Source organism: Plecotus auritus, assembly GCF_963455305.1.
Source record: "Plecotus auritus genome assembly, chromosome: 10".
Lineage (NCBI taxonomy): Eukaryota > Metazoa > Chordata > Mammalia > Chiroptera > Vespertilionidae > Plecotus > Plecotus auritus.
This window is the reverse complement of record NC_137785.1, coordinates 9,074,708-9,089,075: the sequence shown is the minus strand read 5'-3', so window position 1 is coordinate 9,089,075 and position 14,368 is coordinate 9,074,708. Positions and strand designations below refer to the sequence as shown.

Below are 14,368 nucleotides of genomic sequence, written 5' to 3'. Positions count from 1 at the left end.
CTAGCTCGAATAAAGGCTCTTTGCTTTTGCATCGGACTCGGCTCCCTGGTGGTCTTTGCGGATCACGAAATCTGGGCATAACAGAATCACTGGATCAAATGGCAGTTCCATACTGAATTTCGTTTATGAAAGTTCATACTGATTTCCATAATGGCTGTACCAGTTTGCATTCCCACCAGCAGTGTACTCGGGTTCCCTTTTTTCCACATCCTCCCCAGCACTTGTCCTTTGTTGATGGCAACCATTCTGACCGTGGTGGGGTGATACCTAATTGTTGCTTTAATTTGCATCTCTCTGATGACCAGTGACTTTGAGCATTTTTCACATGTCTCTTGGCCATCTTATCCACACTGCAGCCCAGGCAGAGCTGACACTTTGGATGGCATCAGAAGCAGATGCTCCGAAATATAAGTGTCTGTTTTGTGACATTAACTTTGTACAATGGATTCAACGGAGGCAGGTTAGATCGAGTTAAACAAGAGTCAGACAACTGAGCAACCTCTGCAAGGTCCATTTGTCCTGAAGGAGACATGTGCCAAAGGTCCTGAATGAAGAACCAATGCCTGCCATTCGAAAGAGCAGGTCTTGAAGAAAGACATGCAAAACCTGCCGCTAAAGGAAGCCAGCAGGTGCAGGAGAAACAAACTTGCGCTGGGAATCACCTCCCGTGAAGGCGCTAGAGGACACTTGGTTTACTTGGTGTGTTCCTGGGCTTTATGCCCCTAAATCCACTCTCATAAATCCATCCCGGCCTTGGAGCTTAGGAACTACATTACCCAGAAGGCCACGCATGGAATGCCACGAGGTTGAGCCAATGGGGACTCAGAGAAGGCATTTCCATTTGGCCGCTTCTGTAGGGCGGGACCGGTAGTCCTCCCGGGGAGAGATCCTGTTCTCAGATTTCCGCCTCAGGCGGCTGGTTTTCCTAGTCGCAGCGTCCCGTGGAGAAGGTGGAGAGTGGTGTTCCCCGCCTCACAGCCCTTGGTCGGAGCCTCCCGTGGTGCTCACAGCTCACACTGGGGATTGAAGCTCGGAGTCGCCACGGGACCTACAAGAGGGCCGCGACGGGGACCGCCATTCCTGCAGCGGCTTCACCTCCCGCCGCTCCTGCCCGGCTCAGCCCACAGAGTGCGATGGCGGCGCCCGCGCTGCGGAGCTTCGCTGAGGTTAGTTCCAGTCCCCCAGGCCTTCACCGCCTCCTCACACGGAACACCACAGCCCGGGTGCGGCATCTGTCAGGTCCTCCAGCTCAGTTTTGCGTGGAGGACCGTGAGGAAGGCGGAGGGGAGAGAGGAGTGTTGTGGCTTCTGAGGCACAGCCAGTGCAGGGCAGAGAGGACAGGGGTGACTTGCATCTGAGGTTCCCCTGAGGGTGTGGGCTGTGAGGATTGGCGGACAGATCAGAGGCTGCAGGGAGGACGTCACAGACTCATTGGGGCTTTCCCGGCTGTGGGGTCCATCAGAGGCCTGGGGTGGTCCTGGACCCGGCTGGAAGACAAGCTCTCTACATGCCATGTGCCAAGTTCATGGGTGAGTCCAGCGAGACCCAGTGGCATTGGAGCAGGAAGGGGGCAGAGCTGAGGGAGTGAACCTGGGTCTGAAGATGGGAAGATGATAAACATTACCCAGTGGTGTGCACATCTGGAGGAAGTGTGAGCTGATGGTACCCGGGACCTGGTGTGGGGTCTTAAAGACGAAGCATAAACCTACGCTTGGCTTTGTCTTGGACGCATGATCTAGGACAGTGGTTGGCAAACTCATTAGTCACCAGAGCCAAATATCACCAGTACAATGATTGAAATTTCTTTTGAGAGCCAAATTTTTTAAACTTAAACTATATAGGTAGGTACATTGTTATTAGCTTAATTAGGGTACTCCTAAGCTGGCCTTTGCTAAAAATTCAAGGGGCCAAGGAGCCGCATGTGGCTGGCGAGCCGCAGTTTGCTGACCACTGATCTAGGAGACTGCAGTGGTATTGCTTGGCAGGAAGGCTGGGGCCCTGCAGGCATCACTCAGCCTTAAACGGCATTGCTCTCTACCCTCTCCTCCCCCAAACCTTCCCACCCAACCCAGCTGCTCTGCTGAGGGCGATCCCAGTGAGTAATGGGACTGTGATGAGGGAGCAGCCTGCACTGGCATTAGGGCCTGGTGTCCACACTAACCGGGTGCCCTGGAGGAGGTTGAGGGGGGAAGGTGTGTAAGGAGTAGGATTGGGGGTTCTCAGAGACACAGCTCTGGTTTCAATTGTCTCCATTCTGACAGGTTGGCGTGACCTTTGAGGACATTGCCCTGTACTTCTCCAGGGAGGAATGGAGCCTCCTTGATGAGGGTCAGAGACAGCTGTACCTGAATGTGATGCTGGAGAACTTTGAACTTCTATCTTCCCTGGGTAAGACCCTCACTCTCACCGTGAGCTGGACTTGGCTTTGCCATTTCCCAGGCCCATCTCCCAGGGTGTGCTCTGTCCTCCCGTGTAGACTGTGGTTCTGCTTGATTTTTCTAATTTCCCGGGTCGTTGCTGTCCTGGGGAGGGTTGGTCTGTTTCCGCTGCTCCCTCTATTCCTGAAGTCCCAGTTCTCCCCGCTGTACTACATTCACAGGGAAGGCCTTGTGGTTGGTAGTGTTGCAGGAAGCCTGAGGGATTCCACTTTAATCAGTGAGGAAAGCATTTTCTATATTCCTGTTGGTCATGTGTACCTATTTTTTGAATAATTATCTCTACCTCCTTGTCCTCGTTAGTAACTATTTTTTGGTTAAAGATTCTTTTGAATTGTTATGACATACAGGAACACACATTGTTGCATGTGCTTACTTGTTCTTTGCAGATATTGTTCCCAGCACCTGCTTTTCTACAAAGTCCATGGTTTTGGCAACCCTGCATTCAGCAGGTCTAGTGCCACCATGTTTCTAAGAAACTCAGATGGTTGTTACTAGTGCTTTTCACTAAAGTGTTTTTAATGAAATTCTATAGAGTTTGCTTTTCAGACAGTCATTGCATTGTTGTTAGCCTGCAATGCAGTATTAACATTCCTTTATTATTCCCTGGGAGCTCCAACTATTTGTGTTAATTTCTGTCTGTATCTCAGTATTCTCTTCATTGTGCTGATCAGAGCTGAATCCACAGTGTCTCCAAGCTGTTCCGTCATATGATTTGCACGTATTGTCTTCCATCCTCTAGATTTACTTTCCTTTCATTTTGTTTATTGCAGTTGTGCTGGCAAGAAGCTATTTTTCTTTCTTTATTTGTTGCAATCAGGACTGTTTGTTTTGTCTATTTTGTCTGCTGTTTGGTGTCACATTCAGAAAATCCTGTCTGAGCCCTAACCGGTTTGGCTCAGTGGATAGAGCCTCAGCCTGTGGACTCAAGGGTCCCAGGTTCAATTAAGGTCTGGGGCATGTACCTTGGTTGTGGGCACATCCCCAGTAGGGGGTGTGCAGGAGGCAGCTTATCCATGTTTGTCATGTGTGTTTCTTTTTTTTTTTTTTTTAATATATTTTATTGATTTTTTACAGAGAGGAAGGAAGAGGGATAGAGAGTTAGAAACATCGATGAGAGAGAAACATCGATCAGCTGCCTCTTGCACACCTCCTACTGGGGATGTGCCCGCAACCAAGTTACGTGCCCTTGACCAGAATCTAACCTGGGACCTTTCAGTCCGCAGGCCGACGCTCTATCCACTGAGCCAAACCGGTTTTGGCTCTCATCTGTGTTTCTAACTCTCCCTCCCGCTCCCTTTCTCTCTGTAAAAAATCAATAAAATATTTTTTTTTTTTAAAAGAAAATGCTGTCCATAACAAATCTCCAAAACTTCTTCTCTAGTTGTCCTGACAAGTTTTACGTTTTAGCGCTGACATTTAATGTAGATTGAGTTAAATTTTATCAGCGGTGTCCCATATTCTTGTTTTACATGGGAGTATTGAATTTTAGCAGCACCATTCTTTTTTTTAAAAATATATTTTATTGATATTTTTACAGAGAGAGGAAGGGAGAGAGGGATAGAGAGCTAGAAACATCGATGAGAGAGAAACATCGATCAGCTGCCTCCTGCACACCTCCCACTGGGGATGTGCCCGCAACCAAGGTACATGCCCTTGACCGGAATCGAACTCGGGACCCTCCAATCCGCAGGCCGACGCTCTATCCACTGAGCCAAACCGGTTTCGGCAGCAGCACCATTCTTTGAAGAAATTATCTTTCCTTTCTTCTGTGTCTTGCAGCTTTGTCAGAGATTACTTGAAAGTATGTGCCTGGTTTTATTTCTGTGTTTTCTATTCTGTTCTGTTGATGTAATTTGTCTTTGTTTCTCCAGCAACACACTGTTTGCTTGTTTTCTCTCTGTAATAAATTGAAGTCGGAAAGTGTGATGCCATGCTCTTTGTTTTCATTCAAGATTTCATTTGCTGTTCGAGTTTTTTAATTTCACACATTTCAAGTTTCCCTTTTCATTTCTTTGTAAAATACCATAGGAGTTATTCTTAGGATTGCATTTAATCTGTAGACTGCATTGTGTATTATGGATATTTTCACCATATTTCTTTTTTTAAAATGTATTTTATTGATTTTTTTTTTTTTTTTTTTTTTTTTTTTTTTTTTTTTTTTACAGAGAGGAAGGGAGAGGGATAGAGACTTAGAAACATAGATGAGACAGAAACATCTATAGCTGCCTCCTGCACACTCTCTACTGGGTATGTGCCTGCAACCAAGGTACATGCACTTGGCCGGAATCGAACCAGGGACCCTTGAGTCCGCAGGCCAATGCTCTATCCACTGAGCCAAACCAGTGATGGCTAAACATATTTCTTTTTTAAAAATTCTTTATTTTTTAAAGAATTACATATTGTATTACATATATCTTCTTTTTCCTACATTGCCCACAAATGAGTGATATTTTGTGATATTTGTCTTTCTCCATGCTGTTGCAAATAGTAAGAGTTCCTTCTTTTTTACAGTAGCATAGTATTCCATTGTGTAGATCAGCAGTTCTCAACCTGTGGGTCGCCACCCCTTTGGCGGTCGAATGACCCTTTCATAAGGGTTGCCTAAGACATCCTGCATATCAGGTATTTATATTACAATTCATAACAGTAGCAAAATTACAATTATGAAATAGCACCTAAAATAATTTTATGGTTGGGGGCCCCACAACATGAGGAACTGTATTAAAGGGTCGCGGCTTTAGGAAGGTTGAGAACCACTTGTGTAGATGGACCACAGTTTTGTTTTGTTTTGTTTTGTTTTTGTTTTTTGTGTGTTTTTTTAAAATATATTTTATTGATTTTTTACAGAGAGGAAGGGAGAGAGAGAGAGTTAGAAACATTGATGAGAGAGAAACATCAATTAGCTGCCTCCTGCACACCCCCCACTGGGGATGTGCCCACCACCAAGGTACATGCCCTTGACCGGAATCGAACCTGGGACCCTTGAGTCCGCCGGCTGACGCTCTGTCCACTGAGCCAAACCGGTTAGGGCTGGACCACAGTTTTTTAATCCACTCATCTGCTGATGGTCACTCAGGCTGTTTCCAAATCTTAGCTATTGTAAATTGTGCTGCTATGAACATAGGGGTGTAAATGTTTTTTGTGATTGGTGTTTCTGATTTATTTGGATATATTCCTAGAAGTGGGATTACTGGGTCAAATGGGAATTCATTTTTAATTTTTTGAGGAAACTCCATGCTATTTTCCACTGTGTCTGCACCAGTCTGCATTCCCACCTGCCATGCACAAGGGTCCCTTTTTCTCCACATCATCGAAAGCACTTGTTGTTTGTTGATTTGTTGATGACAGCCATCCTGACAGGTGTGAGATGGTATCTCATTGTCGTTTTGATTTGCACGTCTCAGATGATTAGTGACTTTGAGCATGTTTTCATATGTCTCTTGGCCTTCTTTACGTCCTCTTTTAAAAAGTGTCTGTTTAAGTCCTTTGCCCATTTTTAAAATGTACTAGTTTATCTTCTTTATTTATTTATTGTCTAAAGTTCAATATATGTCAAATTTTCCTCTGTTTGACTCCTCCCCCCCACAGCCATTGCCACCCCAGGCAAGCCCCCACCGCCCCAGTGTCTGTGTCCATTGGTTACGCTAATATGCATGTATACAAGTCCATTCGTCGCTCTCTAACCCCTCCTCTCCTGCCATTTCTCTCTGGATCTATTCTTGTGCATCAAATTATGTTGATCATTATATCCAACCTATGAGTGAGATCATGTGATATTTACCTTTCTCCGACTGACTTATTTCACTTAGCAAAATGCTCTCCAGTTCCATCCCTGTTGTTACTAATGGTAAAAGTTCCTTCTTTTTTATAGCAGCATAGTATTCCATTGTGTAGATGTACCACAGTTTTCTAATCCACTCATCTGCTGCTGGGCACTTACGCTGTTTCCAAATCTTAGCTATGGTGAATTGTGCTGCTATGAACTTAGGGGTACATATATCCTGATTGGTATTTTTGGTTTCTTGGGATGTAGTCCTAGTAGTGGGATGACTGGGTTATACGGGAGTTCCATTTTTAACTTTTTGAGGAAACTTCATACTGTCTTCCAAGTGGATGCACCAGTCTGCATTCCCACCAGCAGTGCACGAGGTTTCCTTTTTCTCAACATCCTCACCAGCACTTGTCGTTTGTTGATTTGTTGATGATAGCCATTCTGACAGGTGTGAGATGGTGCCGCATTGTCGTTGTTATTTGCATCTCTCTGATGATTAGTGACTTTGAGCGTGTTTTCATATATCTCTGGGCCTTCAGTATGTCCTCTTTCGAAAAGTGTCTATTTAGGTCCTTTGCCCATTTTTTGATTGGATCATTTATCTTCCTTTTGTTAAGGTATATGAGTTCTCTGTAAATTTTGGAGATTAAATCCTTATCTGAAATGTAATTGGCAAATATGTTCTTCCATGCAGTGGTCTTTCTTGTTGTTTTGTTGTTTTTTGTTTTTTTTTGCTGTGCAGAAGCTTTTTATTTTGATGTAGTACCGTTTGTTTCTTTTTTCCTTACTTTCTATTCCCCTCGGAGCTGTATCAATAAAGATATTGCTAGGACATATGTCTAATGTTTTGCTGCCTGTGGATTCTTCTAAGATTTTAATGGTATCACGACTTACGTTTAAGTCCTTTATCCATTTTGAGTTTATTTTTGTGTATGGTGTAGGTTGGTGGTCTAGTTTCATTCTTTTGCATGTATCTGTCCATTTTTCCCAACACCACTTATTGAAGAGGCTGTCTTAACTCCATTGTATGCGGTTGCTTTCTCTGTCAAATATTGAGCGTAATGGCTTGGGCCGATGTCTGGGTTGTGTGTTCTGTTGCATTGTTCATATGTCTGTTGTTGTGCCAGCACCAGCCATTTTTGTACTATCGGTTGGTATCTGGTATAGTGATCCCTCCAACTTTGTTCTTCTTTCTCAACATTGCTGTGGCTCTTCGTTTTTTCTTTTTTTAAATATTCCACATGAATTTTTGGCGAGTTTGTTCTAGGTCTGTGAAATAGGCCCTTGGTATCTTAATTGGGATTGCATTGAATCTATAGATTCCTCTGGGTAGTTTGGACATTTTAATGATGTTGATTCTACCAATCCATGAACACGGTATATTCTTCCATTTGTTTATGTCTTCTTCTATGTCTTTTTTCAGCTTCTTGTAGTTTTCGGAGTACAGGTCTTTTACTTCCTTAGTTAAGTTTATCCCTAGGTGTCCTAATTTTTTTGTTGCAGTGTAGATAACACTGTTTGTTTGTTTCTTTCTCTTTCTGTGAGTTGATTATTGGTGTATAAAAAGCCATAGAATTCTGGTTGTTAAATTTGTATTCTGCTACATTGCTGAATGTGTTTATTATATTTGGTAGTTTTTTGATGGAGTCTTTAGGGTTTTCTTTGTACAATATCATGTCATCTGTGAATAATGGCAGTTTTACTTCTTTTCCAATCTTGTTGCCCAGAGGAATGTGCTTCAATGACCAGTGAGATCACAATCAATGGGATATTCAAACCACCATCAATGGAGTTTTCAATCATACATAAGTTCAGAAAATGAAAATAACTTATAAATGAGTACAGAACCCAAAACAGCAAGGTTAAAATATTAAACAGCAATTTTTACCCAAGTATGGTTGCTACCATACTTCAATGTTTATTGATTATCAGATATTGTACCATCCTTTCATCCCAGTTGGTCACAGTGTGTGATCTTTCTAATGTAATCCTGGAATAGATTTGCCAGAATGTTGTTGTGGATTTTAGCATCTATTGAAGCCATTTCGATCTAGTGGGAGAGCTGCTGAGCAGGAAACACCCCTATGAAAGAGGACTTGCTTCAGTGGGGCTTTGTTGCTCAGTGAGGCTGCTCCTTCACTGTGTTGCTTATGGATGTGAAGAGTTGTAAGCTGATGTGGTATGACACTGACCCCTGGGTACATTGGCTTTTGGGTTTAGGCAGGTCTGCCTGGAGCCACCCAGCAGCATCTCAGAGAGATCTGCAGATTCTCCTCTTTGTACCCAGTTTGGAAATGCCCCGATGCAACCCTGCTGTAAAGCAGGGAAGGCTAGTGCTGGTGCCACTTCTTGGTCCTTTTATTGATAAGTTTGTGGCTCCCTGACCCAACTGCAACTTGCTTGACAGGTTTTAGCCTGAGCAAAGACAGGCCATTCATATGCAAACGCTGTTGCTCAGAGCTTGGGTGGGCTTTTAAGTTGGTTGGGGCCCTAGCTTGGCTCAATGGATAGAGCATCGGCCTGTGGATTGAAGGGTCCCAGGTTCCATTCTGGCTAAGGACACATGCCTCCGTTGCATGCTCCATCCCCAGTGGGGGGCATGTAGGAGTCAGCCGATCAGTGATTCTCTCTCATTATTGATGTTTCTATCTCTCTCTCCCTCTCCCTTCCTCTCTAAAATCAATAAAATATATTTTAAAAAAATAAAAATAAATTGGGTGTGGTCAGGTCTCAGGGAATCACTAGGACAGAGGAAACAAAAATGGCTCACAGCCCTGCAAACGGGAGGTCTAAGCATAGGAACAATGATCCCTGAGAGCACCTATGTCTGGAAGAAAGCCTCTCTTGAGTTCCTGCCCAGATGCTATTCAGTCTCATTTTTCCTCATATGTATCTTGTTATGCCACTCGCACCCTGACCTCCCGAGCCTCGCCTGGTACTGGAGCTCCTCTGGTACTGGAGCTCTGAGGAAGGGGGATCTTATAAGTTCAGTTGGTGGTGCTGGCATTGTAAGAAGAGCAGCTTGATCTCCTGCAGCCTCTGTTACTCAGCCCCAGTCTGCACTGGTTTTTACAGACCGAAGTTCTTACTGCCAATAGGGACTTTTTTCCCAGCTCTGCAACCCTGGGCTGGACATCTGGTGTTGTACAGGGACCCCTTGCTCCTCCACATGACCTCTGCAGAGATGACCTCCCTCCCAATTAAAAAAGTGGCCCCCATGGGTACAGGACCAGCAATTTCCGTGCCTTAGTACCTCCTACCATCTCAGTGTGCTTTCTTCTTTACTTCTCTAGTCGTAAGACTTCGTTGTAGCTAGCTTTCCAGCAGTTCTGGCTGATGGTTGTTCAGTATTTTGGTTGTAATTTTGATGAGGTTGTGGGAAGCAGTGAGTATAACCCTTTGCCTACACTGCCATCTTGGATCTCCTCTACAGTAACTTTTCTTTTTTTTTAAAATATATGTTTTATTGATTTTTTTACAGAGAGGAAGGGAGAGAGATAGAGAGTTAGAAACATCGATGAGAGAGAAGCATTGATCAGCTGCCTCCTGCACACCCCCCACGGGGGATGTGCCCGCAACCAAGGCACATGCCCTTGACTGGAATCGAACCTGGGACCCTACAGTCCACAGGCCGACGCCCTATCCACTGAGCCAAATCGGTCAGGGCACTACCGTAACTTTTCTTAATTCAATACTTTATTCTTCTTTTATCTTCACCTGAATAGTGAAAATAATTTTTCCATGATTGTTTTTTTCTTAGAGAGAGAGAGTAAGGGAAAGGGAGATAGAGGAGAGGCAGAGAGAGAGAAAGAAACATCAATTCATTGCTTCCCACACGTGCCTGCTCTAAGAGTCAGGATCAGACCTGAAAGCCATGTACCTGCCCTTTACTGGGAATGGAAAACATGACCTTCCTGTGTACAGACAGGCACTCTCAGCACTTAGTGACACGGGCCAGGGCTATATATTTATTCTTTAATTAATTTACTTTTAAAATATATTTTATTGATTTCAGAGAGGAAGATAAGGAGAGACAGAAACTTGAAAATGAGAGAGAGAGAGAGGGAGTGTGTGTGTGTGTGGGAGAGAGAGAGAGAGAGAGAGAAAGAGAAAGAAACATCAGTGTGAGGGAGAAACATATATGGCTGCTTTGTGCACACAGGCTAACTGGAAATGGAACCCACATACTGATATTTGCCTTGACTGGGAGTTGAATCCTCGACCCTTTGGTACACAGGACAATGTTCCAACCAACTGAGCCGTACTGGCCAAGCCATTCTGTGGTCTGTAAACTCAAAAATTTCTAGCATTTTTTGAAGAACAGACCACTAGGGTCAATGATAGCAGAAGCAAGGTGACTGCTGGAGGTAACTCTGACCTTGTTTTTGACTGGACGTATTTTCAAATATGTTTATTCACCCAGTCTTTTCCAGTCTTCCTTTCTGTAGAGTCCTCCTTTTATTTGTGTTCTGTAATACTTTTTGTCTTCAAGGTACTCTTATTCCCATTTCTTATGGTGTTTTTGTTCATGGATAGCTGTCTACTTACACTGGCATGGGGAAAGATGCTCATTTCTCTCATCCTGCCATCTTGCTGGTGTCACACACATAGGTCTTTTGTCTGTGATCTCATTTACACTTTATTGTTCTACCACTGTGTTGACCATCCATCTTTTCTGTTTTTCTTTGAAGATTTCCATCATTTACCCCATGCAATGGCTCTAATGGAATTTAAGAAGAAGAATCATTTGTGAATCAAAGAAGAAACACGACTTTATGAATGACACAGAGGACCCACAGGCTGTCTTGCCTTGGTCAGTGGTCATTAGGGAGGAATTCTCGTCTGGCCTTCGTTACATTCATAGCTAGAAACCCAGTATTTGGTTCCAGTTGCCCATTCCTCACCCAGTTATGCTTTTTTGTCCTTACGTTGATACTTTGCCTACTATTCAGTTCTAATAGGGATCATTTCTACTTGGTTTCCCACCTCATGCATAACCTTAACCTCTCTGGACTTTGCACCTCTGCCTCTTTCACAGGTCGCTCTTTACTGCACTCCAATGTGGGTCCATGCCTGCAGCACCTTGGAGTGCACATGTGTTATTATATTGACATTGAACATCATGTGCTCTAATACAATTGATTTTTATAGCTTGAACAGATTTAAATTATTCTACACACTCACATGGCCAGCATGGAAGGTCCTAAAGGAAAGCGTTTGTGCAGGAACAATGACTAGAGCCTTCTTCTCTCCTTTGTGTCCCATCCTGTGCTTCTGTCCTTTCTTGGTGAGTTTTTCATCATCGACTGACTTGGGCCACGTTATGTATTTCCTAAGAGTATACCTCATTTGTCTTGAAAATGGTTCTATGCAATCAGGCCTAGTCATGACACATAAACATTTGTGGTGAAGACACTCTGTTTTCATAAGATCAACATGTACCTCACCAGCCTTTCCTTTTGTTCAGGTTGCTGCTGTAGACCAGCGAATGTGGATGGACCCACTGCAGAGAACGTTTCTGTAAGAGTGTCACAGGCAAGGAATCCGAAGGCAGCCTTGTCTTCCCAGAAGAGCCATCCCTGTGAGAGTTGTGGGCTAGTCTTCAGAAACATTTTCCACTTTACTGAGTTGCAGGGAACAGAATACGAACAGATACTTTTAAGGTGTGGGTCATGTGCAAAACAGTTTTACTTCAGAGTAAAAGTTGACCAACAGCATGTGAGAGAGAAGTCTTTCATTAGAGGTGTGGACAAGATCTCATGTGTAAACAACTCTAATTTCAGTGTGTCCCAGAATCATTTCACATGCGGGGAGGTTGGGCAGGGTGTCCTTACTGGGTCCGGACATCTCCACCTAAAGGCTACTAGGTCCAGGGACTGTCTAAATGCTATTTCGACGCGTGGGATGAAATTTCATAGGAGAAACAATTATTATAACAGAAAAGAATGTAAGAAAGACATTAGTTGCAACCACAATTTTATTCCGGAAAACAATGTTTATGCAGGAAGTCGGTGTTTTGTGTACTCTGAATGTGGAAAATATTTAACCAAATGTTCTAGCTTTCATAATCAACAGCAAGGTCACACTAGAGAAAGACCTTATCAATGCAGTGAATGTGGGAAAGCTTTTAGCAATAGTAAAAGGCTAGGTGATCGTGAAGCTTTGCACACTGAAGAAAGGCCTTATGAGCGCAGTGAATGTGGAAAAGCTTTTACAAGTAGCAGTGCCCTCCATTATGATCAGAGACTTCACACAGTGGAAAGGCCTTATGAGAACAATGAGTGTGGGAAATCTTTTACCAGTAGCAGTAACCTTCATTGTCATCATGGAATTCCAACTGGAGAAAAGCCTTATAAATGTAGTAAATGTGGAAAAGCTTACACCAGTAGCACTAAAGACTCTTGTCATCAGAGAGTGCACACTGGAGAAAGGCCTTATCACTGCAGTGAATGTGGAAAGTCTTTTATCACTAACACTGAACTTCATTGTCACCAGAGAGTTCACACTAGAGAAAGACCCTATGAGTGCAGTGAATGTGGAAAAGCTTTTACAACTAACTCTCACTTACAAAATCATCAGAGAGTTCATACAGGAGAAAAGCCTTATAAATGCAGTGACTGTGGGAAATCTTTTACATGGAGGACCGCCCTTCTTTGTCATCAAAGAGTTCATACTGGAGAAAATTCGTATAAATGCAGTGAATGTGGAAAGTCTTTTACAAGTAACATTGGTGTTCATTATCATCAGAGAATTCACACAGCAGAAAAGCCTTATCAATGCAGTGAATGTGGGAAAAGTTTTACCACTAACAAAAACCTTCGTAGACATCAGAGTGTTCACACAGGAGAAAAGCCTTATAAATGCAGTGAGTGTGAGAAATCTTTTACCACTAGCACTCACCTTCGTATTCATCAGAGACTTCATACAGGAGAAAAGCCTTATCAATGCAGTGAATGTGGGAAAAGTTTTACCACTAACAAAAACCTTCGTAGACATCAGAGTGTTCACACAGGAGAAAAGCCTTATAAATGCAGTGAGTGTGAGAAATCTTTTACCACTAGCACTCACCTTCGTAGTCATCACAGAGTTCATACAGGAGAAAAGCCTTATAAATGCAGTGAATGTGGCAAATCTTTTACAAGGTGCTCTGGTCTCCAATATCATCAGAGAGTGCACACTGGAGAAAAGCCTTATAAATGCAGTGATTGTGGGAAATCTTTTACCAGCAGCAGTCACCTTCATTGTCATCAGAGAATCCACACTGGAGAAAAACCTTATAAATGCCGTGATTGTTCGAAATCGTTTACCAGTAGCAATGCGCTTCATTGTCATCAGAGAGTTCATACAGGAGAAAAGCCTTATAAATGCAGTGACTGTGGAACATCTTTTACCTGGAGTAGTGATCTTCGTCGTCATCAGAGAGTTCATACAGGAGAAAATCCTTATAAATGTAGTGAATGTCGAAAGTCTTTTACAAGTAGCACTCATCTCAAATATCATCAGAGAGTTCACACAGGAGAAAAGCCTTATCAATGCAGTGAATGTGGAAAGTCTTTTATCACTAACACTGAACTTCATTGTCATCAGAGAGTTCACACTGGAGAAAGGCCCTATGAGTGCAGTGAATGTGGAAAATCTTTTACAACCAACTCTCACTTACATAATCATCAGAGAGTTCATACAGGAGAAAAGCCTTATAAATGCAATGACTGTGGGAAATCTTTTACATGGGGGACTGCCCTTCGTTGTCATCAAAGAGTTCATACTGGAGAAAATCCATATAAATGCATTGAATGTGGAAAGTCTTTTACAAGTAGCAATGGTTTTCAATATCATCAGAGAATTCACACAGGAGAAAAGCCTTATCAATGCAGTGAATGTGGGAAATCTTTTACCACTATCACTCACCTTCGTAGTCATCAGAGAGTTCATACAGGAGAAAAGCCTTATAAATGCAATGACTGTGGGAAATCTTTTACATGGAGGACTGCCCTTCGTTGTCATCAAAGAGTTCATACTGCAGAAAATCCGTATAAATGCATTGAATGTGGAAAGTCTTTTACAAGTAGCAATGGTCTTCAATATCATCAGAGAATTCACACAGGAGAAAAGCCTTATCAATGCAGTGAATGTGGGAAAAGTTTTACCACTAACACCA

General features: G+C 43.2%; 1 protein-coding gene across 1 annotated transcript; it reads left to right on the top strand.

Moving 5' to 3' along the window:
* Positions 1-862: 862 nt before the first annotated feature.
* Positions 863-13,286, top strand: LOC308235341 (zinc finger protein 417-like; the record flags this gene model as incomplete). Its single annotated transcript, XM_080644092.1, has 4 exons — positions 863-1,166; positions 2,262-2,388; positions 11,678-12,792; positions 13,272-13,286. Exons 1-4 carry the CDS (start codon positions 1,134-1,136, stop codon positions 13,284-13,286), a joined length of 1,290 nt encoding a protein of 429 aa, XP_080500218.1. The 5' UTR covers positions 863-1,133.
* Positions 13,287-14,368: the final 1,082 nt, after the last annotated feature.